We start from the raw sequence: 25,720 nt of genomic DNA, 5'->3' as shown, positions 1-25,720 counted from the left end.
CTGCAAAAAAAAAAAAAAAAAAGAAAAAAAATCTTTGTTTTCTATTATATTACCAGTACTTAGTACAGTAATTAACCTAACTTGTATTCAGTATGTATTTATATATTAAAAGAGTGATGAATGGATAAAGAAAGTGTCACCTACCTCCATGCTTAGAAGCCATCATCATTTTGACATTCTTATTAAAAGGCTTCTTTGTACCTTTTCTGTCTGCTCCATAATGTTTCTGTCTGAATAGTCTATAGTGTTTAACATATTTTATGAGAAGCCATTAGTTTGAACTAGCCTCTCACAGTAGGCTCCAGAAGATCACACAAACTCAAGAGTATAGTTACTTGTGCTATATGCCACCTAATCAAATTGAACTTTGAAAAAATAACTGAGGAAATTCCAGGCAACCTGAGTTAATGTAAAATAGGAAAGTCCCCGCTGTTTAAACCCTGTAAGGAAAATAGCTTTGAAACTATCAATCTACCTTTTGTCTTGCTTTCTTTTGCACATTTGTGTCTATAAAACCAAACTCTGCTCAGCTTGTTACCAAACTGCACAAGATTCCACCAGTGGAGGAAGATGTTAGGTGAAATACTCTCTGTTCCATGAATATTTGGTCCAATTGGTGGGAAAATAATTTTATTCAAAGCCAGTTTTGAAGGGAGATGGAAGAAACTTGTTTCAAAAGTTCCAATTTTGAAATTCCTAAAAATTAGCAGAATTTGAGAGGAGGCAACTATAGTTTAGTGAGACAAAAGGTGTGAAATATACCTACATAGATTTAGTTAGTCTGTGTTCCACAGGAAGGGGTGCATTAGGACGAAAGGCAGTAGTTTCTGAGTCTGCGGCTAAAAGGAGTTTCACAGATTTTGCCTCCTTTGGAGTTCCTGGAGCCTCCTTATCACATCAAAAAGAGTCCATATATACTGGGGCCAGCAGCCAGCATCTGTATCTTCTTGGGATTGGAGTGGGTGGGGAGTGATCTTCCAAATTCTATTTTAGGCTCATCGGAGTGCTCATGCTTGCATGTGGGGTCCAGGGAGGCAAATTAGATCTTTAAACTAAAGTTGGTATACTTTTGTCTTTTGACAGTGTTTACTACAGAATTCTTTATTCTTCTTAAGACCTCTTATTCATAAAGGCTGAGACTGTAGTAGACAGTAAAGGAAACTGAATTGAGTAAGGGATTTTAAAGTTATGCAATAATACTTTTAAAAATTGTTTTTCTAGCGGTTGTCTTCCATAAAATAGTGATTATTAAAATTCAGTTATATTCAATTTGCAATTAATTGAGGTCTAGTAATTTTTTCTGAACTTTTAGTCTTTGCTGTTTTCTTTTTGTTACCCTTATCCCATTTCTTATACATCTTATTCTCTTTTAGCATTATATTATTTCTGTAGACAGTAAGAAAAAATTGAATTAATAGTGAATGTCATTTGGAATAAGTTTCCTAATATTTTCTTTTTCTCTCCCTGTAACCTCCCATTTTAGAGCTCCGCATCTGGGTAGAGAGCTGGTGTGCAAAGAGAGTAAGAAAACCTTTAAAGCCACCATAGCCATGAGCCAGGAATTTCCCTTAGGGATTGAGTCGTAAGTTTGTTATTAATTATACATGTTTATAAAGAGAGCTATTAAACCCTAAAGGCTGTAATAATATTTGCATTTGATTGTTGAGTTTGAGGACTTTGAAATGTGAAAGCAAATAGCCATTGCCTTGATCTGTGTAAACCTTTAGAAATTTTTTGGTGACAAAGTATTAATATTTTTAATATTTTCTCCAGATAAATTATTCAATAGTTTAAAAAAGTTATTGAAGTAATACATGAATAAGTTTAAAAGGATGGAAGTTTATAGACCAAAAAATGGTAATTCTTTTACCATATTTATAGTTAATAACTAATGTATTTTTGTTCAGACTTTTGTTTTGCGTTTTTTTATTAAAATGGGAAATTGTCCACATTTTGTTCTATGAGTTCCTTTATCTCTTTTAAAGTGAGTGCATTGAGTTCTTAATCGCATTTTTGTCATCTTATTTTTTTTCCTTCTTTCTTGGTATTTTCATAGTATTGTTTTACTGCCATTTATTTTTATCATTCTCCTATTTGTAGACATTTTGTTTTTAGTTTGTCACTATTATAAATATTTCATTTTGTTTGAATATATCCTTTAGTTTGTCACTATTATAAATATTTCATTTTGTTTGAATATATCCTTAAATCTGCACTCACCAGATGCTTCTTAAAAAAAAAAATCTAATTTGGATACATGGGAGAAATGGGATGTGGGTAGCTACAGGTCCACTTTTTTAAAAAAATTATTTTAAAGTTGTTGATAGACCTTTATTTATTTATATGTGGTGCTGAGAATCGAACCCAGTGCCTCACACATACCAGGAAAGTGTGCTACCACAGAGCCATAACCCCAAGCCCTACAGCCCACTCTTGATGGAATTGTTACTTTAAGCTTTAGTAAGTGGAATGGCTATTTTTCTTCCTCGTTTCTTGCCCTTCCAGTCTGATCCAACACACCAAAAAGCAAACAAAACAAAACAAAACAAAAAACCTGGCTTAATACATGAAAAATTTTTTTCTTGGAGAACTTAGTAGGACCCATATTTTTCAACAGTCTGTACATAGAGCATACTCCCTGATTTTTGTCCTATATGTAAACTTTAGAAAAATGTGAGAAGGAATTAACCACATGTACAAGTCGGTCATAATACATTATATCTAGGACCCAGTGACTCCATGATGTATCAGTTTTATAGTCTATGAACGATTGAAGAAGAAAATGTAGCTAATTTTCTGATGACATCAATTTTAGGAATTATCCAAATTTCAGAAATGTTTTGTGAAGAAATTGGGTTTCTTACTGAGATAAGATGTGTCAGTTGTAACCACTATTCCTGAAATAAAGTAAAATAAGGAATACTACTTTCAAAAGCCATACAACGAAATCATTCCAAAATTAAACACAGGTAAACGGACCAAAGAAAATTTTCTGTAAATACTATGGAAAAACATAAAAGACATGAAATCAACATACTAGACCACTCTAAGATGAGGTGAAAGAATAGAATGAAATGAAAAGGAGATTGTAAAGCTAAAGAGAAATTGATTGAGCATAAAACAACACTATTACAAATAAACATATTAGAAACAACAATAAAAGAGTAGAGGTGACTGAAATTTTGACAGGTTACAGTGAATGTAAGAACACATAAAAGGAGTTAAAGAAAACAGTAGATTTGGAGGACAAAGATGATTCAACATAAGAATCATTGGTGTTCCCTTTAAATAAAAAATCTTCAAAATGTAGCTGAAACAATATTCAAAATATTATAGAAGAATATTTCTCTGTAACAAAGAACTGAATCTGTAAGATAAACATTAAGTTATAAGAAAAATGAATCATCAGTAACAAAAATTATCCGATTAAACTATTGAACTTCAATTGTTAATAAAGTAATTGAGAGGCATCAAGACAGAAAATGGGTAAAGTCAGCCTGGTCTTACATCTCCCCACCCCCAAATTTTTGACATTTATAAAAAAAAGCAAAGTGTAATCTGATAGTATTTCTAGCTGTCACTTATATGCAATGCAACTGAAGATATTCTCAGACACAAAAAAATTTAAGGAGTATAGTAGCTATAGGCCTTTGTTGAAAGAAAAATACTACTACTTGAAAATGAAATCCCAAGATGGGCAGAGTGGCACATGTCTATAATCCCAGTGACTTGGGAGTCTGAGGCAGGAGGATCACAAGTTCAAGGCCAGTGAGACCCTATCTCAAAATAAAATGAAAAAAAGCGGGCTGGGGAGATGATTCAGTTGGTAGAGTGCTTGCCTCACATGCACAAGGCCCTGGATTCAATCTCCAGCAACAACAACAACAAAAGGAAAAAAAAAAAAAAAAGGAAGAAAGAAAGGATTGGGCATGTACTCAAAAGTGGAATGAGTTTTATCCCCAGTTCAGCCCTGCCCCAGCCCCCAAAATACCAGAAAGAAATCCATTTAACCAGAAAATGAAAGGAGAAATTGTAATATAGTGAGTAGTGAGATACAGAATTATAAGAGGTGTGAAATTGTAAGTCAGAGGGAAAAGATAGATAATCTGAAACATATGAGTGAAATTTCCCTTTAAAGACAAAAACACTATTTATCAAATAGGCAAGAATTGAAGGAATATTAAGCACACAAGAGCCACTCACACATAATTGATAGACACTTATTAAAGAACTCAGTAATTTGTAGACTTCAGCAAGGAAACAATAAGTCTGTAATCCATTTAAATAAGGACCTAATATCAAACAACTATGAAAACTATGGCTGGAGAAACAAAAGTCATAAAATTTGCACAGTAAAAAGAAAATTAAAAATCCAGGATGCAGGAAGTGTGTGATTTCCTCATTCCTAAGATCTGAAAGTCAGTATTACTTAGTTTGAAGCATGTGGTTAAATGCAACAAAAGAGCAACAGAAATAATATTTTGAACAATGAAATATTTTTTTCTTCTTCTATTTTTCAGATTATTGAATGTTTTAGAAGTAATAGCTCCCTTCAAGCACTTTAACAAGCTTAGAGAATTTGTTCAGATGAAGCTTCCTCCAGGCTTTCCTGTAAAATTAGGTAAGAAAAAAATTTGGATGTAATTTTAGTGTCTATTTGAAATATGGAGTTGTTTATTTAAATTTAATAAGAAGTATGTTTTAAAAGAAAGCACATTTATTAGTTGCTTACATTTTTATAAAGTTTTTCTTTACTTAGATACATTGATCTATTAATCATGCATATAGAGTGCCTTATGGGAGTTCTAATTCTATGTGATTCAAATGAAATATAAGGGATGTTTCATACAAGAAGTGAATAACTAATGATATAGAGTAATGTGAAATAGAGAGACTGACGGTTAGTCCAAATTTTCATCATACTTCTTAAGGTTTTGCTTATTAACAAATGTTTTTGGAGAGAGCAGTCATTCAAAAAAGAAGGAATCACACATTTTATTTTCAATCCTAATGTTTAAACTTAATTGTATCTTAAGCAATGATCTTTAGAAAAAGGAAACTTTTTTTTTAAACATTTTTTATTTTTCTAACTTAGAAAATGGAACAAAGACTTAAATCCCTAAAATCATTTTAGGGATTTAAGCCTAGAAGTAACATTAAGCTTCAGGTAGAGCCTTTAATGCCATCCAGTCATCTAGCCAGCCACCCAATATTTAATGAATCTTTGCTATGTGACAGATACTCTTTCAGGGATAGGAGAAAGCAAAAGTTCTTGTCCTTGCATATCTTGTAGTGGGAGAGAAAAATTAGATAGTAAATGGGGTCTTTATTTAATTTCTCATATATATTTGATCTTGTTTCATTCCATGTTTTTTTTAAAAAAAATTTTGATTGTAAATAGACACAATACCTTTATCGTATTTATTTTTTTATGTGGTGCTGAGGATTGAGCCCAGTGCCTCACATATGCGCTAGGCACTCTACCACTGAGCCACAACCCCATTCATTCCATGTTTTTAAAAATCCCATAATAATTACTCAAAATGCTTTACTCTCAGAGATAATGTTTTCATTGCTAAAATTAAATCTATCCATTTCAACTTTCCAGACTTAGACATAAGCCATATTTTTGGATTAAAATTAAATTTAAAATGATTTTCGCTATGCCAGTTGTCCTTTGCATTAAAAAAGCATTGGTAACCCAATATCTGATTTGGAGGAATCAGTGATAAGATTTTGAAAGCTAAAGCTAAAGGCTGTATTTTCTAGTTTTGAATAAGGGATGGCTGAGCATTTCTACAGAAGCTTGAAACTCTGTTTCTCTTTTCCATATAAGTTCCAAATCTAAATCAAACTTGATAATGCAATGTAGATTTTTATGCAAAATAATGACTTTGATTGTATGAGAAGGAAAAAACTTTGCAATACTTTTTTGCAGGCATTCTCTGACATAGATCCACAGTCTTAACAAGGTATATATATAATCTTTTGCTGTTATACTTTTAAAAAGTTATAGGGATTTATTTATTTTGTTTGTTTGACCTTCTCTTGAACCAGCCTTGTTTAACCCCATTCCTTGTTTAACTCCATTTCTGGTTCTATTTTTAGGATAAAAACTACAATTGTGAGAAAATTTTAACAAGTCACAATTGTTGTTTTCAAAATTAGTCAAAACTTTATATATTGGTTATGAGTGATCTTTTCTTATATTTGCTGTTTGTCTTGTTTTGCTTTAGGGCTAAATTTGAACTTTTTTTTTTAATCAAATCTTCATTTTCCCCCTCCTACTTTTTATAATTCCAAACAGAAGACTTTTATTTCCTTTTTTAGAAAAAAAGACTATAAGAAGAGACCTCTCCTTACTGTTCTCAGTCCCCCTGTCTTTTCCTCCATCTTTCCTATCTATCTCAGTGGAAATGATGTTCTTCTTCATAGTTTAAATAATCTTTTCATTTGTGCTATGTATCTGTTCTTCCAGTTTTTTTAGTGTGCTGTTGTTCATATATCTGCTTTACCTCACAGCCCGTTTTCTACCATCTTTTTCCTGTTAGTTTTTTACTACTTTTTTCCTGTCAATTCTTTCAACCTTATAAAGTTCAACCACCCAACTTAAAAAAAGTTTTTTGTAACTTCACTTTATTCAGCTCTTGCTTTAATTCTTACTTTCCATAGCTAAGCTGTTTGAATGTCTACTTTTATCTCTGTATTATTACTTCCTATTTACAATTAAATTCTAAATGGAAGAAGGTAAAGGGACATAAATGAGGCAAGGATTCTCTACTTCACTTGAAAGGGGTAAAATGATGACACTAGGAAACTATGATAAATTAAATGTGTGTAATACATATCGAGAGCAATCACTAAAGATGGTTTATGAAGAGAGAAACCGAAAAACACTATAGATAATTGTCAAGTACCTTAAGGAAGGCAAGAAAAAGAAACAAACAAACAAACCAGAATAAACAGAAAACAAAGTAAAATGACAAACTTAAGTCTGAACATATTAATATACTATTAAAAATAAGTGGTCTAAGAGGAGAATTTAAAAGACAGTGATTGCTAAAGTAGGACGTGATGGGGCTGAGGTTGTGGCTCAGTGGTAGAGCGCTCGCCTCGCATGTGCAAGGCCCTGGGTTCGATCCTCAGCACCACATACAAATAAATAAAATAAGTGTATAAAAAAAAAATCAGTGAAACTATTAAAAAAAAAAAAAAAAGAATGCACATTAAAGTACGACGTGACCTAGGCCCAGCGGCTCAGGAGGCCAAGACCGGAAGATTGCAAGTTCAAAGCCAGCCTCAGCAGTGACTAGGCGCCTAGCAACTCAGTGGGACCTTGTCTATAAATAAAATACAAAATAGGGCTGGGGATGTGGCTCAGTGATTGAGTGCCCATGAGTTCAATTCCTAGTACCACCCCCCAAAAAACATGACCCAGGGACTTGGGGGTATAGTTAAGTGATAGAGTGCTTGCCTAACATGCATAAATCTCTGGATTTCATTTGCACCACTAGAAAAAATAAGGGAATAAAAGAATCAAAGAATCCAGAGCAATGGACAGTGGCATTGTGCTTATAATCCCAGCTTCTTAGGAAGCTGAAGGAGAAGGATCACTTGAGCCCAGGAGTTTAAGGCCCACTTGGGCAATGAAGTGAGACTCTGTCTCTAAAAACAAAACAAAAATTAAGACCTATAGACTATCTTCAAGAGACTTAAAATGTAATGTTAAAGGAAGCTTAAAAGTGAAAGGATGGGAAAAGATATATCATGCAAACACTATTCAAAGGAAATCAGAGCTGGTTATATTAAAATTAAATAGAGTAGATTTCAAAGCAAAGGAAATTATCAGACACAGAGAAGGACATTATATAATGATAAAAGGATCATCCCAGGAGGAAGACATTTATGGAACATTCCAGTTAACATCACCAGAATTCATATTAGTTTCAAGTGCTCATGGAGCATATACTAGGGTAGGCTATGTGATGCATAAAGGAAACCTGAGTAAAAAATATGAAAGAAGAGTCATACATAGTCCATTCTGAACATAATGGAATTGACCTTGAAACTAATAACAGAAAAAAGGAGAATCTCCAAACAGTTGGAAACTCAAAAATGGTCTTTTAAGTAATCTATATGTTAAAGGAAAAGTTTCAGGGGAAATATAAGAATGCATTGAGCTTGAATGAAAATGAAATTACAATGTAGTAAAATTGTGGAACATAGATAAAGCAGTGCTGAGGGGGAAATGTTAGAGCACTAAATCCACATATTAAGAAAGAGGAGGCTCAAGCAAAGAAAATTTAAAACAAGCAAAAAAAAAAAAAAGAAGAAGAAGAAAGAGGAGGCAGGTGCAGTGGCATGCACTTGTAATCCCAGCAGTTTGGGAGGCTGAGTTAGGAGGATCTTATGTTCAAAGCCAGCGTCAGCAACATAGGGAGACCCTAAAGAACTTAGTGAGACCCTGTCTCAAAATAAAAAATAAAAAGGGCTGGGAATGTAGCTCAGTGGTAGAGCATCCCTGGGTTCAATCCCAGTACCCAAAAGGGGGGGTGGGGGGAAAGGAAGACTGAAAATTATTTGTCTATTTCAATAACTTAAAAGAAAAGAGCAAAATAAATCCAAAGCAAGCAGAGGGTTAGGGTTAGGAAGGAAATAAAAAAGAGTAGAAATCAGAGAAAACAGTGAAGCAAAGTGCTCATTCTTTGAAAACAAATAATTGATAGACTTATAGAAAGACTGATAAGAAAAACCAAATTCCTGGGCTGGGGATGTGGCTCAAGTGGTAGTGCGTCTGCCTAGCATGCGTGCGGCTCGGGGTTCGATCCTTAGCACCACATACAAAACAAAGATGTTGTGTCCGCCAATAACTGAAAAATAAATATTAAAATAATAAATATTAAAATTCTCTCTCTCTCTCTCAAAAAAAAAGAAAAACCAAATTCTTCACAAAAGGAATGAAATGGTATAGCACTACAGACCTTAAAGAAATAAAAAGCAAGTAATTGTATTAGGGAAAGAAAGTAAATAAAAGGCATTTACAGTAGAAAACAAGAAAACCTTCCCTAATAACAAATTACATGATTCTATAGGTAGAACAACTTATAAAGATTCTATAAAAAACCCAGCAGCAGTAAGTTTATTGGGGTTATAGGATACAGGTTGAACATAAAATGTCAGTCATATTTCTACATATTAACAAACATACAGACCTCAAAGTTATAAGTTAAATACCAATTATAATCACTTAAAAACAGGAAATAATATAAACAAGATTATTTCTGAAGTTTACATGGAAAGTCAAAGCTTTGAACTAGAATAGCTGTATTAATTTTACTAGGATTGCCATAACAAACCAGCACAAACTGCCTTCAACAACAAAAATTTTGGTGTTGTACAGTTTTCTGGATGCTAAAAATCTAAGATCATGGTGTCAGCAAGGTTGGTCCGTTCTGAAGGCTATGATGAAGTTTCTATTCCATACCTCCTCTTCCCTATCTTATGATGGTTTTCCCTGTCCTTTGGAAGCATTCCAATTTCTGCCTTCATGTTCACTTAGTGTTCTCTGCATGTTTTCTAATTTCCCTTTTTTGTAAGGGTTAGAAGCCATCCTGATGAGTCTTAAGGAGTTACTGAGAGCTGTGACTCAGTATCTTTTCTGAGAGGATAGTTCAAAACCATTAACTATACCTAAAACTTTTGAAAAAGAAATCACATTGTTTTGGTCATTTATTATATTACTATGGTGATCAATACATATGAAATCAGCTGAGGGATATACATACAGATCAACATAGCAGAATAGGGAATCCTTATAACATGTAGCCAACTGATTTTGAAAAGCAGTTCAAAGGAAGAAAGCTAGTCTTTCCTACAAATAATGCTGGAGTAACTGGATATCCAACCGTCCCCCCTCCCCCCCCAAAAAAAAGAACCTGTGACTAAGTCTTTTGTTTTAGGCAAAAGTTGAAATGGATAATTGGACCTAAAATAATTGTAACTATAAAAAATGTAAAACTTCTAGGAAATAAACAACACATTATTAGGAATCTGTTTTTAGGCAAAGAGTTATTAATTTTTTTAAAAGCATGATCCATAAAAGGAATAATCAATGAATCAGACTTTACCAAAAGTTAATTTTTTCCCCAGAAAAGGGTAGGAGTAAGAAAACAGGTTAGAGAGTGGGAGAAAATATTTTTAAAACATTAATATCCAGAATATGTCAAGAACTCTGAAAACTCATCAGTAACAAAACAAGCCAATTAGAAAAGGGCAAAAGACATGAAGAGAAGAAACAGTTTACCAAAGAAGATACATAGAGGATAAGCACATGAAAAATGTTGATTATCATTAGTCTTTGGGATATGCATTTTAAAACTGGGGTGATATATCACTTACAGCCAACAGAATGGCTAAAATAAGATACTATGACAACACCAGACATTTGTGAGTCAGGTTGTGGAGAAACAGGGTCACTCTTACATTACTGATGATAATGTAAAAATGGTACGTATAGCCACTCTGAAAAATGTTTTGTCTGTTTCTTAAAAACTCTCTTGCAACTACTGTATACAATCAAGCAGTTTTACTCTTACACATTTACCAGAAAAGTGATTATGTTCACACAAAAACCTGTACATAAATGTTCATTTCATGTCAGCTGTATCTGTAATAGCCAAAAATTAAAATTATAAATGTCTATGGCTCATTATACCAAGGAATACTATTCAGAAAGAAAAAGAATGTACTGTTAATACATGAAACAACTCAATAGGTCTTATACTGTATGATTCCATTTATTTAAAAAGTGTTTGAAGTGAAAAATCTTATAGAAATGAGGAATTTAAACTGTGCAGTAGCCCACACCTGTAATCCCAGTTTCTTGGGAGGCTGAGGCAGGAAGGATCACGAGTTCAAAGCCAGCCTCAGCAATGGCGAGGCGCTAAGCAACTCAGTGAGACCCTGTCTCTAAGTAAAATATTAAAAAGGACTGGGGATGGGCCCCAGTTGTTGAGCGCCCCTGCGTTCAATCCTAGGTACCAAAAAAGAAGAAATTAGTTTAGTGGTTGTCAGGGATTAAGGAAAGCATGGGGCATGAGGAAAGTGAATGTGGCTATAAAAAGGAAACATAAAAACATCTAACTTGAGACCAATATGTGGTGATGGAAATATTAAACGTCTTTACTGTATTATCTGTCGGTGTCCAGTTTATCATAATGTATTTTTGTTAGATGTTACCTTTGGATAAAAGGTACTCGGGGTCTTTCTGTATTATTAGTTACAGTTGCATGTAAAACCTGTAATGATCTTAAAAAGAAGGTCACTTCCTCACTTCATTGCAGATTTCTCTCTTCTACTCTATGTTTATTATTGATATTCACATTGTTTAGTTTTTAATCTAAATCTGTTCTTAGATTTGACTTTTTTGGAATTTGTGTCTCAGTAAATGACTGAGAGAGTGATTCAAATTTCCTCTTCTTGGGTAGAGTACTATCTTGGATTTCTTCCTGTCTCTCTGGCTGTCTCTCCTTTTACTCCTGTCACCTTATATTATATTCTCACCATATCTGCTAAAACGTACTGTACACTACTAGTCTGGTCATAATCTCCATTGGCTTTTTATTTCATCCAGAGTAAAAGCAAAGGCTTTAACTTGGTCTGGCAAACCCCATCTAATTTGACTACTTATTTCTCCCCTACCCTCATTCACTTGGCTGCAACTACACCAGCCACCTCTGCTGTTCCCAGAACCACACACTTTTCTTTTAGGGCTTTTAAAAAACTTATTGTTCCTTCTGTTTGGAATTTTCATCCTCTTGGCAACTGCATGGTTTGTTCTGATCTGTTTTTTGCTGAAAGATCCTTTCACTGAGGTTTTCCTTTGATCACCCTATACAACCATTCTTACACTGGGACACTGTTCTCCCACCAGGCTTAATATTTTTTCTAGATAATTATCACACTTAATTTTTACCTATTTGATTATTCCAACCAGAGTATAATTTCCATAATGCATGACTTTTGTTTCTTGTTTACTGATTTATATCCAATGCCTGGAACCAGGGAGGGCAGGGGGAGAAGGGGTCAGCAATACTTTGGTTGAAAGATGATAAATACTTTGGCTTTGATGCCCATATGGCTTCTGTCACATACTTAAGTCTTTTGTTAAAGAGAAAGAAAGCAGCTGGAGACAATATGTAAATGAATGTGTCTATTGTGTCCCAGTATTCGTGAACATTGAATTTGACTTTCATGTAATTTTCAGTTCAAGGAATATTCCCCCCCCCCGCATATTAACATGTGAATCCCTATTAAGCTCCCACTAAGCCNCTCTACCCAAGAAGAGGAAATTTGAATCACTCTCTCAGTCATTTACTGAGACACAAATTCCAAAAAAGTCAAATCTAAGAACAGATTTAGATTAAAAACTAAACAATGTGAATCCTATTAAGCTCACAAGCCTTACAAAAATAACCTAGGCATTGAGCTTCAGTTTGCTGATCCATGTATTAGAACAGCATCTGTACACGGTAGGCACAAGTAATTATTTTCCCCAGAAATAACTGGAAATTCATAGTTCTTCTCATACTGATTTTTATTTGTCCAAGTTTTTTTTTTTAAACATGAGAATATTTCTGCAAAGAAAAAATACTAGGTTTATATCAGTATAAGTTAATTTATTATGTCTTTTGCCAGGTGTTGTGGTGCACACCTGTAATCCGAGTGAGTTGAGGCAGGAGAATACAAATTTGAGGCCAACCTGGGTAGCTTAGTGAGACCTGTCTCAAAATAAAAAATAAAAAGGGTTGAAGATGTAGCTCATTGGTACCAATCCAAGTACCAGAGGAAAACTATTTTTTTTTTTTGTTTTACTCTTGTGTCTTTAACCAGATGCTTGAATTAGCATGTATCGACTTATTTCAGAATTTTAAGGGTTTCAGGTATTACAGATGAAATCTCTTGAGGTTCATAATAACATTTTACTATGTTAATGATTTGTCAGAATCAAAACCCATTTTTTTAATGATTTTAACTGTTTCTAGTAATTAGGAATAAAACTAAGAAGTCAATTAGTGTATTTGTTCATATTTTAAAAATTTTAAATTATTATTTTTGCTACCAGGGATTGAATTCATTGGTGTTCTACCATTGAGCTATAACTCCAACCCTTTGTAAATTTTGGGATACAGTCTCCCTAATTGCCAACGCTGACCTCAAATTTGTAATCCTCCTGCTTCAACCTTCCCAGTAACTGGGATTATAGGCGTTAACAATTAATGTACTTGTCCATATTTTTAAAATTTTAAATTACTATTTTTGCTACAAGGGATTGAATTCATTGGTGCTCTACTATTGAGCTATAACTCCAACCCTTTGTAAATTTTGGGATAGATAGGGTCTCCATAAGTAAGCTTGTATTTGCCCATTATTAATGTTAGATTTCACTATTAATTTCAGCCAGAAATATATTGTGTTTAGAAGTCAAGCTGTGTGGTATGTTATTACTCCAACTTTGATGAAACATTTTGCTCACATATTTAAGTGATAGAATGTTTGTTCTCAGTGTGTTAAAACAAAAAATGAATAATGTATTTCACTTAGGTTAGTAAGAATGAAAATAAATAAGCTCAAGAAGTGAACATAACAAATGTGCTAAATCTGAAGAAAAGATGTCAGGATGCACAAAGTAGAAAGGTATTTCTCTGCCTCAAGAAAAGATTTGTAGAGTCTGGCATTATGTTCTTAAGATTGGGAATAAACGGGATCTTAAAATTCTCAATCTCAGTGTCGTTCTCTTCATCATTATTACCCCAACCATTCCCCAAAACACACATGCTCAGAATTAGACATATATTTAGGTTTGTCCAATTTATAAAGTATAGACTTGTCATCATTGATTATTCTCTCCACAGATATACCTGTGTTTCCCACGATCACAGCCACTGTGACTTTCCAAGAGTTTCGATATGATGAATTTGATGGCTCCATCTTTACTATACCTGATGACTACAAGGAAGATCCAAGCCGCTTTCCTGACCTTTAACTGACATGGAAAATATGCCATCTAACCAAGGAAAAACAATGAGATACCCTGGAGGTCAACCCAAATAGAAGGGACAAATGCTTTCAGTAAAGAAAAGGGAATTACACATTGAATTGACACATCAGTAATGATAAAGAAATGGGCCTCTAATATGAATTTTAGCAAGTTTCCTGATGTGCCATTTTCAGTCTTTTTAAAAATATACTTATTATAAGTGTAATAGTTTGACACCTTAATAACCCTAAGACCTTCGTATGTAAAGCAGCTATGAGTGCTGTGATTTGTTTTTAAAACTTTTTACACTTCTTGAAATATATATGCATATAAATATATCTATATATCTATATCTAAAACACTCCTGGACCATTAACATAAATTAAATGTCTTAAGAGATGTTGAAGCCCTTTAAAACTTGTCATCTTATATTCAAGGTGACATTTATAAATATTCCTTCAAGCTTTGTTTTCATAAAATGTAAACTATGTAACATTATGTATAGTTCAGTAAATTGAATGTTTGTTCAGTATAATGAACTAGAAGGAATGCAATTTTCTGTAGATGAATGAACCAAATGGTAACCATTAAACAAAACAATTGCATTTATATGTTGCAATACATTTCAGAGGGAGCTTCACTCTGCAGGGAATATGGTACCTCCTTTAGCACCTTAGTGCAATTCATTGTGGTGCTATTTGTTTTTACCTGAATTCTTTCTTCAATGGAAAATGTTTGTTACTAATCTTCTTTTCATAGAACTTCTATTTTTTTCCCCCTAAACTTAAGTTTAAGAGTCCTTGTTATGTTCATGATAAGGTACAGTTAGCATGCTTATAGATAGTCCTCTTCTAAATCTCAGCACTTTAAACAAATTCCAAATTTTTAAACTTGCTTCCTAATAAGTACATATAAGTCTGATGATTTTGTTTGTTTTTAGTGGAATATGGATCATTGGTGTCAATTTTAAAAGACGACCCACATATTTTGGACAGCCCTACATATATAATGCTTTCAAAGTAAGGTAAAAACATTTTATATGCTAACAGAATATATTTGTTACAAGCTAAAGTCCAGAAGCATATGGAAGATTGACAATACCTATTGTTAATTTTTTTTGGTCACAGGAAAATATTTGATTTTAATTGTCTCCAAAATGTTAAAATCATGCATTACTCATTTTTTGACTTAAAATTTCTTGTATTTATTCCAAGACTGTTTGAAGGTCCAAAAATGAAAATAAATTAGGGAGACTAATGTATAACAGTGATAAAGTATCATGTTGTATTAAAGAGCTTAGCTAATTTTTTAAAAAAAGTTTGTCCTGATGAATTTGTCAAGAATGCATCTGTCAAAAGTTTTTTAGTGTCCAGTAGTTTAAACTTGTACCAGAATTTTAGGTAATTTGAAATGAGTTTAGAGACCTTTATTGAAGAGATGATTTATTTAACAATCCAAAGTTATCAACCATAAGAAAATTTTTTATGATAAATATCTTTAAAACTGCATCTTCCATACATACCAATTGACCTTTTAATAAATACATTTATAATGCAGAAAAATATTCATAGTTAAAAATTCAAAGACCTAATCACTATCGTACGTGGGTCTGTTGAATTTTGAGGAAAGAATTGGTAAACGGAGAGCTAGCTTTGCTGAAAAGAAGTTGATCACTCATATTTAGGGAATGGCTGTACATCAAGTGATTGAAATATCCCGTCTTTGGTTATTATGGGGTTTAAGACTCTAAATGGCAGTGACTACTGTTGCTCTTAGGCTCCCTCACTTTGTAGGAATCTGGTATACTTTCAGGAATATACTGCAGATTTTTTGCATAAGTGCAGACTAATTGGAGAGGAAAAAAGACATGGTGAATTGCAGCTTGGGATTTATCAATTTCCTAACAGCTGTGACAGTTATGCTGGGGTACACTGGAGGTGGGAAGACTACTGAAAACTTTTGCACTTGGATTTTGTATTTAATACTTTTTCTTTAAGAAATAGTAGAAACAAATTGTCCATTCCAAAATGTCTTCTGATCGTGAAGAACAAACAAATGTCAATATCTATTATGATGGTGGAAAAAATAATGCAAATAAACTTTTTACAATATTAGATTTTCAAAATGTGCTCCTTAATGCAGTTAAGTTTAAAATGAATAGATCACAGCACCCATATATTTTGATAATTTCACACAAAAATCAAGATTTTGTAATGTGGGTTTATAAAATTGTCTTCTGCTTGTGATTTTAGAAACTTATAAACTGAGTTGGGGGCATAAAACAGTCAAATAAACATTTAGACATGGCTGATACTGCTGCCACTAAGTGGTATTTCGAATTTCTGTCCTCAAGAAATTATTCTAATGAGACAATTTGCCCTTTGTAGAATTCTCAAAATTCATAAAAGGGAAACATAAAGCTGATTTCCCTGATTGTTGTGGGTTTTAAGTACATAATGATGTTTTGGAAATTGACACGTCTCTCAGCTGATAGAAGCTGAAAAACTAGTTTCCTTCTGCTCAGATTGGTATTAAGCTTCATTTATACTTATTAGTGGGTTTTCACACTGTTATGCACATACAGCTCATTATTCACATCTTGGCGGAAGGTGAATAATGACGTTTAGCAAGCTTCTCTCCAGTTTTCATTAAGTATACAGATCAGATGAATATCCTGATTATACTGTTTCATTTTTGAGGCTATGAAAGGGCTGGAATAAATATTGTCTGTAAACAATTAAGGGATGCTTTCTTTTCCTCATTTATGTTTTTTTTTGGGGCAAGCAATGTGCTTGTAAAAACTTGGGAGTAAGAATTTTCAGGTAAATTCAAAGGCTTGCTTGTATGCTAGCCTTTAAAATAGCCTATGCTTAGGGTGAAATATCTCAAGATTAATAGTGGATACAGTATGCCTTTGCTGTTTTCTAAAATTAACAAAATACATCCTTACCAAAGTTGCTATACTTTAATACATATTGTGGTTGATCTGCTCCTTCTTGGGATGAGGCAAGATGGCTACCTTCCCCTGGATTCTACTTCAGCTCTTCAAGAGGTGAAGAGTTCTAGCCTTCTGCAGGACAACCTTGCCACCAAGAACAAAAGTAACAAGACTTAACCAGTTTCAGTCCATCCTTGTAGGTTTTAGTTTGTGCTTGTGGTTAGCTCCAGCTTATTCTTACAGTCACAAATCTTCACTTTCCAGCTGCTTGTGGACTTTAAACTGCAGCATCAGGTGCAAAGACAAAAGCCTTACTGAGACTGCTTAACCGTCTCAGACAATCAAGGTCCATCCCTGTTAAAACACAAAATAATAAAAAACTAGGAATTTTGCTTCTTTGAGTACAGTTTTAAATAACTGAACATTAAATTCTAATCGAGTATAGTTTAGAATAACTTAAAAGTAAACATTTGAAACATTCCGTCATCCTAGACCTTCAATTTCTTATGTACCAATCACTTTAGTTTTTTTTTTTTTTTTGCAGAGTAGGAAGGATTAGGTACTGGGGACTGAACCCAGGGGCACGTTACCATTGATGTACATCCTCTGTCCTCTGAGACAGTATCTTGCTGTTGCTGAGACTGGCCTCAAACTGCATTCTCTTGCCTCAGCCTCCTTAGTTGCTGGGATTACAGGTATATGCTCCAGCTTCTAGCTAGCTTTTATAAGAAGCATCATACCAATTTTAGTGATAGTGCACTACAAAAATGAGCTTCAAATTTTGAAAATGATATGTCAGTATTTTTTTTTAATAAGGACTTTATTAAATAGTCATTGAAAAATGTTCTGTCAGTTGCAGGGGATGTAGTTAGTGATATAGTACTTGCCTAACATGCCGGAGGTCTTGGGTTGGCTTTGATCCTCAGTACTGCAAAACACAAACCAAAAGAAGTCCTTTACAAATTATCAGTTCTTAAAAAAAATGTCATATCAAACCCTTTATCTGTAAATGCTAAATATCTAATACTATACAATATGAGAATATTAATAATATTCCCACAGGGCCTAAATTACTTTGCTAATAATGTCTAAATCCACTTATCAGATACAAAATTAATCAGTATGTGGAAAACATTTAGGGAAATATTACTTCTGCTATGCTAACACTCTTCTTAGTAATGAATGAATGAATTCTGGATGTTTATAAAACAAGGTTCCAGTAGCAATAGCAATTCCATTACACCCACATTCAACTATAACACAAAATATGGACTTGATTTAGAACCAAGGATGAGACGCTTAAGTTTTTGAGACCAAAGACAGAAACCTCAATTCCAGTTTAAAAACCCAGAGCATTAATCTTCAAACAGTATGGATCTTTATCTGTTACCCAATTCAGTACTAGATTTACTGATAATACTGTGCGAACCTGAGTTGTAAGACGCAGCTCCAAGGTTAAAAATTAGTTTTTACTGTTACAGTACTGGCTTTTTCCTTTACTGTTTACATTTCTATCTTTAATGGTTAACATCATAATGGAAATATATGTGCCCTATGTTAGTGTTTTTGCTTTAACATTACCACCTAAATAACATTTTTAGTACTGGGGAATGAACTACCCTGAGCTACATCCTGAGTCCCCTTTATTTTTAATAGACTTAAGATAGGGTCTAATTTGCCTTGAATCTGTGGTCCTCCTGAGTAGCTGAGATTACACTGTGCCTGGCCTAAATTACTACACAGTTTTTCAAAAACCATAAACAGCATCTACTGTTAATTGATACATCGATACAATTCCCCCCAACCAACTAATGTGCACAGGTCAACAGTTCTCTCCAGGCTGGCCACATAAAGCAAACCCTTGACTAGACTGTTAATTCAAGTCTCCTCCTACAGACACTAATCTAATTACCTACAGAATTTAAGCAAATAAACAAGAACAAACATTTTTTTCTAACAAAACCACTTTTATTTTTAGATCATTTTACTACCAAATACAGAACAAAACTTGGTGTGGAGGCAGTGTTCACTTGATTTCAACTGGTTACCTCATCTGTTAAAAGGATTGTGTCCCAGTATAACACTACCTTTGTGCAGAATGTTTACTGAAAAATATCCTAAATATAACTTCCTTCACTGTAGCATCTTAAGTAAGTGGCACTATTTTAAAATCCCCATTTTTAAATCCCTTTAGAAAATAATATATTTGCATCCAGAGGGTACAATTGGGGGAGACAGATTTTTATTTTTTACCCCATAAAACTGCCAGTATTGTTTTTTGACTTATAAAAAATGGCCACATCACATGGGTCAACCTTTACTAAATATTTTTTTCTAAACTTAAAATGTCATTTGCACTCAGAAAAAAAAAAATCAGTGATTATTTGGACCATTTCTAGAATTTCTTATACTTGCCATAAACAAATTTCTGATAAAGTCTTAAAAAGTTACTACAAACTATAAAAATGCTGCTTTTCTATATGGCATTTCAACTTTTAGAACAGTTTTTTTAAAAAAATCAAATTTTACTGAAAAACTTGGATAAAACTACAACTCCAAGTCTCAACTTTCTTTAATCCTAGCCAAACACTCCTAATTTCATAAACGAATAAATATACTATTCAGTACTGTACAGCATACATATCATTGACAGTTTCTATATTATTTCAGAAAAGGCAAACATTATTTCACTGAAAATATAAATTTACTAGATTATAAGTGGATCATTTGTTTATCCTAAAGTTCATGGTGTAATCCAACCCCATTCCCATATCCAAAATATGAGAAAGTTATATCAAGACTGTTTTAGATAGAAATTCAATTATTTGACAATTCTGATGGCAAATACCAGCATAAGGTAATGGATTCCATCTTGTTACTGTATTTAAACGTGGATAGAAAGAGAAAGAATTGGTAAAATGAATGAGGTAAATGTCTTACATTCAATAATGTAAATAAATACAAATACAGTTTTACAGGAACATGAACATAAGTTTAAGGGTTTTATTATCAAAGTCTTGTAAAACAATTTCAGAAACTGTACATCAACATGGCACAGACTGTAGCCTACTTTTGTTTTTACTGCACAAAAGTGAAGCCCGAAACTCCTGTAACTAAGAAAACAGTTGCCTAACTACTTTGCATATAACATGGAATCACTGTGTGCATTAAGATTACTACTATAGTAATAGTAACACAAAATTTCTTGGTTTTGTACAACTTGAGATCAAATAAAAGTACATTATCAAGTAGACCTATCTTATTTTAAAAGCATCGAAGGTCAATTTAAAATGCACTACCCCTTTTTCCATAAGTGAGCTTAAAACAAAAAGAAAAATTGAAAATCAGGACAAGATACAACTTTCTTTTACAGATGGACTCAGGATAGGCGGATAACTTTCACTGATGTAGATATGGAATAAATTACGTTAGGAAAAAAATTCCCAAACACCCATGAAAAAGTACACAACTCTACTTCAAAATGTTGCTATTTACTCACCGCCAAAGACAGTTTTATTTGAAATGTTGTTTCTGTAATTAAAGCCTAATTAGCCATCAAAAAAGGTTAGTGCATATATAACCTTTCAAAAGTTAAACAAAAGCCACAAAAATTGAGCCACAAGGCTTATAGGATTATCTATTTCAAATGCTCATTTCCAGATGTAACTCTAAGAATGTTAATTTGTCATGTCAACAAACAAGACCATAAGTAGATCCATCATGTTGGAGGATTTTAATGACATTTAGGATATTCTTGCCACAATAACATGCAATCAGTGCATTCCCTACATGGCTCTATTACGGCAATGAATCAAATTCTAGAAATACTATAAGTGAACTTACGTAATAAAGGAGATCATACAACATAAACAATCCATGCCTGCTGTAGATGCATGCAGCTTTTCACTTTTGTTATGAAGCAGCACCAGAATAGTAAAACTGCTTGGTTACTCAATCAGATTTCACCACGACAAGAGCTGGTTACCCATGTACCATTTTCTAAAAGCTTTTTGATGTAAATAACTAATATCAATATCAGGAGCTTTATAACCATTTATAACTCAGCTGTATACATCTAGGATTGAGATGAACAAATACAGCATTAATAAATCACACAAAGGAATGACACTGATGCATGTATACAGTTGGACTCCCACAGAGGCAGTACTCAGTCACTCATATCCATGTCTTCTTCATGATGATCGTCCCCATTCACTTTGGATTCTCTTAGTGAATCACCGGTTCCCTTTTCTACAGAACATTCCTTTGTTTTAGGGGAACCTGTTTCTGTTGGTTTCTTCTCCTCTTTTTTCTCTTTCTCGCTGTCATACCCCTGTTCCTCTTCATCGTAATCCCGTGTAACCTGCTTTGCCAAGGATAATAATAAAAGTAAGTTTCTTCAAAGAAAAAGAATTTCTTCAAAGCACAAACACCACCCCAAATTCCAAACTAAATCAGTTTGTATACATACTTTTACATCTTTATCACTCTCTGATTTTCTTTCCCGGTCCTTCTCCTTATCTTTACTCTTTTTCTTTTTGCTTGTTGATCGTTCCCGTTCATCTCTGCTTCTTTCTTTGTCTTTATCTTTCTTCTTCTCCTTTTTATGTCTAGAATGACAGTTAAAATGTGCTCAAAAAAGATCCTTTAAAGGAACCTCACAAGAAGTTTCACCCTTGAATATGAGCAATAAGTTTTAATTCCACAAGATAAAAAGAGGACAGCGAAGATCCGATTTCAAAACTGGACAATAAAGGCATCAATTTGTGCACAGGTACCACAGGCAAGAAGACTGGGAGATCTGATTTAGAGGTCTAAAATGATCAATTCTAAGAAGTGTTTAAGTCTCAAGAATATAAAGAGAATATAAGATACCTTCTCAAGCACTTTCAATACTCCAAAAGGAAAAAAATATATAGGTTATAAAAAACAAAGACAATTTAAAAATCTTTAGAACTTCTGAAAATCATAAAGGCCAGATCAAAACAATTAACATTTTTACCTCCTAGGGGATGGTGAGCGAGATAATTTTCTTTTAGGAGACCTAGGCTTTTTAGGAGATCTTGTTCCACTCCTGCTTCTTCTTCGTCGTCTCTCTCTAGAAACACAAACGTGCAAACTAGACTTTAAAATACAGTGCGATCTAATTAGCTCCACTGGGAACTTCTATAACATGATTCTAATAATGTAAGACCTGTTTCACAAAACTGTTTTGAGCAGAAACACTCTTAGGTTTGAGAAAGAACTGATTAACAAAAGTTCTAATGCAAGCAAGAAAAATTCAACCTATTATGGAGGAAATTCAGTTTTAGATTCAAATCTTTGGTGGCTAGAACAGATTTAGGATAATTCAATAATGTTTTGGGAAGGCAGTCATTAATATACAAAAATTAAGCTTCTAAATCATTAGATGAAATCCAGAAAAGTAGAGTTGCCAAGTCTAGTTATATAGACTCCCTACACCCCAGCAAAATCCGCCCCACCAACTCTGCTTTAAACTCCTGAATTCTTAAGTTATTGGACGTGAAAGATGACCATGTGCAAAGCAATCAACATTTATTCATCGAATATTTACTAAGTTTGTCAAGAATATGAATGTTACACTTCTTGCTACTGTTCTGTGTAACTGATACTACAAATTCTTTACGTGGAAGAAATGTTTTGTATTTCTGTGCCCCTCAATATATTGAGGCATCGCTGCAAAGAAAGTATTTAATAAAAACAAAAAATATTTTAACTTAGAATGGTCTACTCAAGAGGTAAGGTATATAACCAATAGGTAAAAGTCTTTTTTTTTTTTTTTAAATTAATTTTCTATTGTTTTTGGTGCTGAGGACTGAACCCAGGGCCTTGTGTATGCTAAGTACAAGTTCTGCCTCTGAGCTACAGCTCCAGTCCCTCTTTGGTTTTTAAGGCAAGAAAACATGCTATACTTCCCATCTCCTATAGCTTTTTGCCACCTGTCCCCCAGACTTGATATTGCATTCCTTTTGGTACTTAAACCTGGTTTCCTTTTCTTTCTTCTGTAAGTGTACTTTGCAAGAACATTCTCATTCAGATCCACAGAAATCCCATTCCCTTTACCAAGTTTTGATCTCTAATATCTGCCTAGTTTAGACTTTTCATATAAATAGAACCATTCACATGACTTCCATGACTGGCTTCTGGCCTGTTTTCAATGTTCATCCATATCACTTTATTTAATGCCAAATAATCTACTGTATTAGAACATCTGTTTATCCACTTGTTTGTTAGTGGACACCTGCACTAACTTTTTGGCTATCATGAATAATGCTATAAATTTTTTTTTTTTTTACAAGCATTTACATGAGTGCATTTTTTAAAAAATCTGTAGTAGTAAAACTGCAGGGTTAAAAACCTCTGTTCTAACTTTTTAAGAAAGTAAGTGCCAGCCTGTTTTCCCCAGAGCTATTGCCAATTTTTTCTAATTCCTCACTAACATTGATTTATCTTTTTGATCACAACAATCCTTGTGGGTGTGAAGTGGTATTTCATTGTGACTGACTTCCTTTCCTTGGTGGCTAAAATATTGAAGATTATTGATGTACTTATGAACTATATTTGCATACTTCTTTGGAGAAGCGCCTACATAGATCCTTTGACTAGTTTTTACTTGGGTTATCTGCCTTTCTATTGCTAAGCTCTAAGAATTTTTTATATGTTCTAGATATAAATTCCTTATCAGGTCTATATATTAAAAATATTTTCCTGTACTCCATGAGCAGATTTTAACTTCCTTGAGAGTTAAAAATTTGCGATTCTGGTGCTTTTCCTTTGTAGTTTTTCTTCTGTTGTGCTTGTTCCTTTGGTGTCTTTATGTAGAAAACCACTGCCAATCAAGGTCACTGAAATTTACTTCTGTTTTAAGTTTTACAGTTTTGGCTCTGGCTCTTTAAGTCTTTCATCCACTTTTGAGTTTTTAAAAATATGACATAAGGTATCAAACACTGAAGTAAAGCATAAATAATATCTGAAAGAAACAATATTAAGGATGGCCAGTCCTTATTAAAATCACAAAAATCCAAGTTAAGCATGAAATATATTTTATGTGGGGAAAAGTTTGTGACACTTTTAATTTTCATTATGACAATTTAAAAAATAGACTTTTAAAATCTAAAAATGATACAAATCAGAACTTCCACTGTCTTCCCTTAATTTATCAATGCCACAATATAAAAATGAAATATTCTTGAGTACTAATATGTGGATACAGCAAATGTAACTCTTAATAAAACTAATTTAATATAACAATTTGATATGCTTTAGGGATTAAAATTTCTCATTAAAATAGAAACACTGGGGCTGGGGTTGTAGCTCAGTGGTGAAGCGCTTGCCTGGTATGTGTGAGGCACTGGGTTCGATCCTCAGTACTGTATAAAAATGAATTAAACAAAAGTATTGTGTTCATCTAGAACTTTAAAAAAAAAAAAAAAAAAAAGAGAGGCACTGACATGGCTAAATTCCACATTATTTTTATATACACTCTATGCTACAAGATGATACAAAGATAAACTCCAGATTGTTCTTCACAAATTACCTTTAAAAACATTGAATTTTGGTAAAGTCTTCCTTTTGTAATACTGGAGTATTAATGTTCTGAAGCATATTTTACATTCACAGCCTTCTGATAACCTTAAAGTAAAAATATGCAAAGAATTCAGGATGCCACCTTACCTGCTTGCACTTCTCGAACGTCTGGCTGTGCTGTAACTTTTTGGTGGTGTTTTGGAACGTTTCTTTTCTTTGTCTTCCTTCTTTTTATCTCTAATAAATAAACATAATGTAAGAATGTATAATTAAGACTCCAATATATAGAGTATTACAAATGAAAACAAAAGTACAATCAAATCTAACCACATTCTTAAAAACATCCTATCCTCAACTATTAGGGATCAAAGTATCCCCCCTTTGCTGTTGTATGATAATCTTTTCACTATATATTCTCTATTTCATCCCATTCCTTCTCTGGTTATCTTGCTCTAGCATTGATCTTCTTTTCATCCAACTGGCTATCACCTAATTCTTAAGTGACAATTATCAATTTCCTAAAATGTTTCAGGTATGCTTTCCACAAATTGATCATGTACCTCTATTGGAGATATTTCAAATTACAGTCATGTGTTGCATGGTTAGTACCTTTTGTGTATGGGTGAGGTGGTCAACTAGGTATTGAACCCAAGGGGGGCTTTACCACGGAGCTATAACCCCAGCCCTATCCCTTCTTAAGACAGGGTCTCATTAAGTTGTTCAATAAATTGCTAAAGCTGGCTTCAAACTTGAGTTTCTTCTGTCTCTGACTCCTGAGTTGTTAGGATTATAGGTGTGAGCCACCATGCCTGGCTCATTGCTAACTTTGTAAATGTCATTTTCAATCTGATACCACGTGTCCTAACAAAGTCAAGTTCAATGTTTCAGAATGTAATATTCTAGTCACTTCTCAATCTTCTTCCAATGTACATGGCAACCATCACAGTCTTTCTCCAATTATTACTCTCCTAATACACAGAAAATTGAGAAAAGAATGCCTAATTCTGTGTAAGATGATTGTTCCAATATGCAGTCTTGTTTGACTAGATTAACATATAATCCATTTAGCGACACAATCCCATTATGAGTTGAATACCCAGTATTCCTATCTCCTCTATTCCCACTGTCAAGTTATATGCTTACCAAAGATAAATAACCAAGGGAAAAACAATGAAAATCTATATACTTTTCAAATG

General features: G+C 33.4%; 2 protein-coding genes across 16 annotated transcripts in view; one reads left to right on the top strand and one right to left on the bottom strand.

The window, feature by feature from the left end:
* Ankrd13c (ankyrin repeat domain 13C) overlaps nucleotides 1-16,779 on the top strand; it is a 77,879-nt gene extending 61,100 nt beyond the window's left edge. For 3 of the 4 annotated variants that reach the window (XR_007351569.1, XM_015490503.2, XM_015490504.2), the window contains 3 exons: nucleotides 1,484-1,582; nucleotides 4,521-4,621; nucleotides 13,914-16,779. Coding sequence is in view for 3 of the 4 variants with exons in the window: in XM_015490503.2 (XP_015345989.1) it covers nucleotides 1,484-1,582; nucleotides 4,521-4,621; nucleotides 13,914-14,044 (331 nt within the window). In the remaining variant the exon portion in view is untranslated. Of the gene's footprint in view, nucleotides 1-1,483; nucleotides 1,583-4,520; nucleotides 4,622-5,938; nucleotides 5,973-13,913 lie in introns of all 4 variants that reach the window. The other variant, XM_015490505.2, reaches the window with a different exon arrangement.
* Nucleotides 16,780-19,965: 3,186 nt separating this feature from the next.
* Nucleotides 19,966-25,720, bottom strand: part of Srsf11 (serine and arginine rich splicing factor 11) — a 35,541-nt gene continuing 29,786 nt past the window's right edge. For 7 of the 12 annotated variants that reach the window (XM_048814055.1, XM_048814053.1, XM_048814054.1 and 4 more), the window contains 4 exons: nucleotides 24,672-24,761; nucleotides 21,979-22,095; nucleotides 21,448-21,586; nucleotides 19,966-21,342 (listed from right to left, as the gene is read on the bottom strand). In XM_048814055.1, coding sequence (XP_048670012.1) covers nucleotides 21,145-21,342; nucleotides 21,448-21,586; nucleotides 21,979-22,095; nucleotides 24,672-24,761 — 544 coding nt within the window. In that variant the 3' untranslated portion in view covers nucleotides 19,966-21,144. The remainder of the gene's footprint in view (nucleotides 21,343-21,447; nucleotides 21,587-21,978; nucleotides 22,096-24,671; nucleotides 24,762-25,720) is intronic. The other 5 variants (XM_015490501.2, XM_048814057.1, XM_048814058.1 and 2 more) reach the window with 3 other exon arrangements.

Source organism: Marmota marmota, unplaced genomic scaffold, assembly GCF_001458135.2.
Source record: "Marmota marmota marmota unplaced genomic scaffold, marMar, whole genome shotgun sequence".
NCBI lineage: Eukaryota > Metazoa > Chordata > Mammalia > Rodentia > Sciuridae > Marmota > Marmota marmota.
The sequence above is the reverse complement of the archived record's forward strand: the minus strand, read 5'-3'. Positions and strand labels throughout refer to the sequence as shown.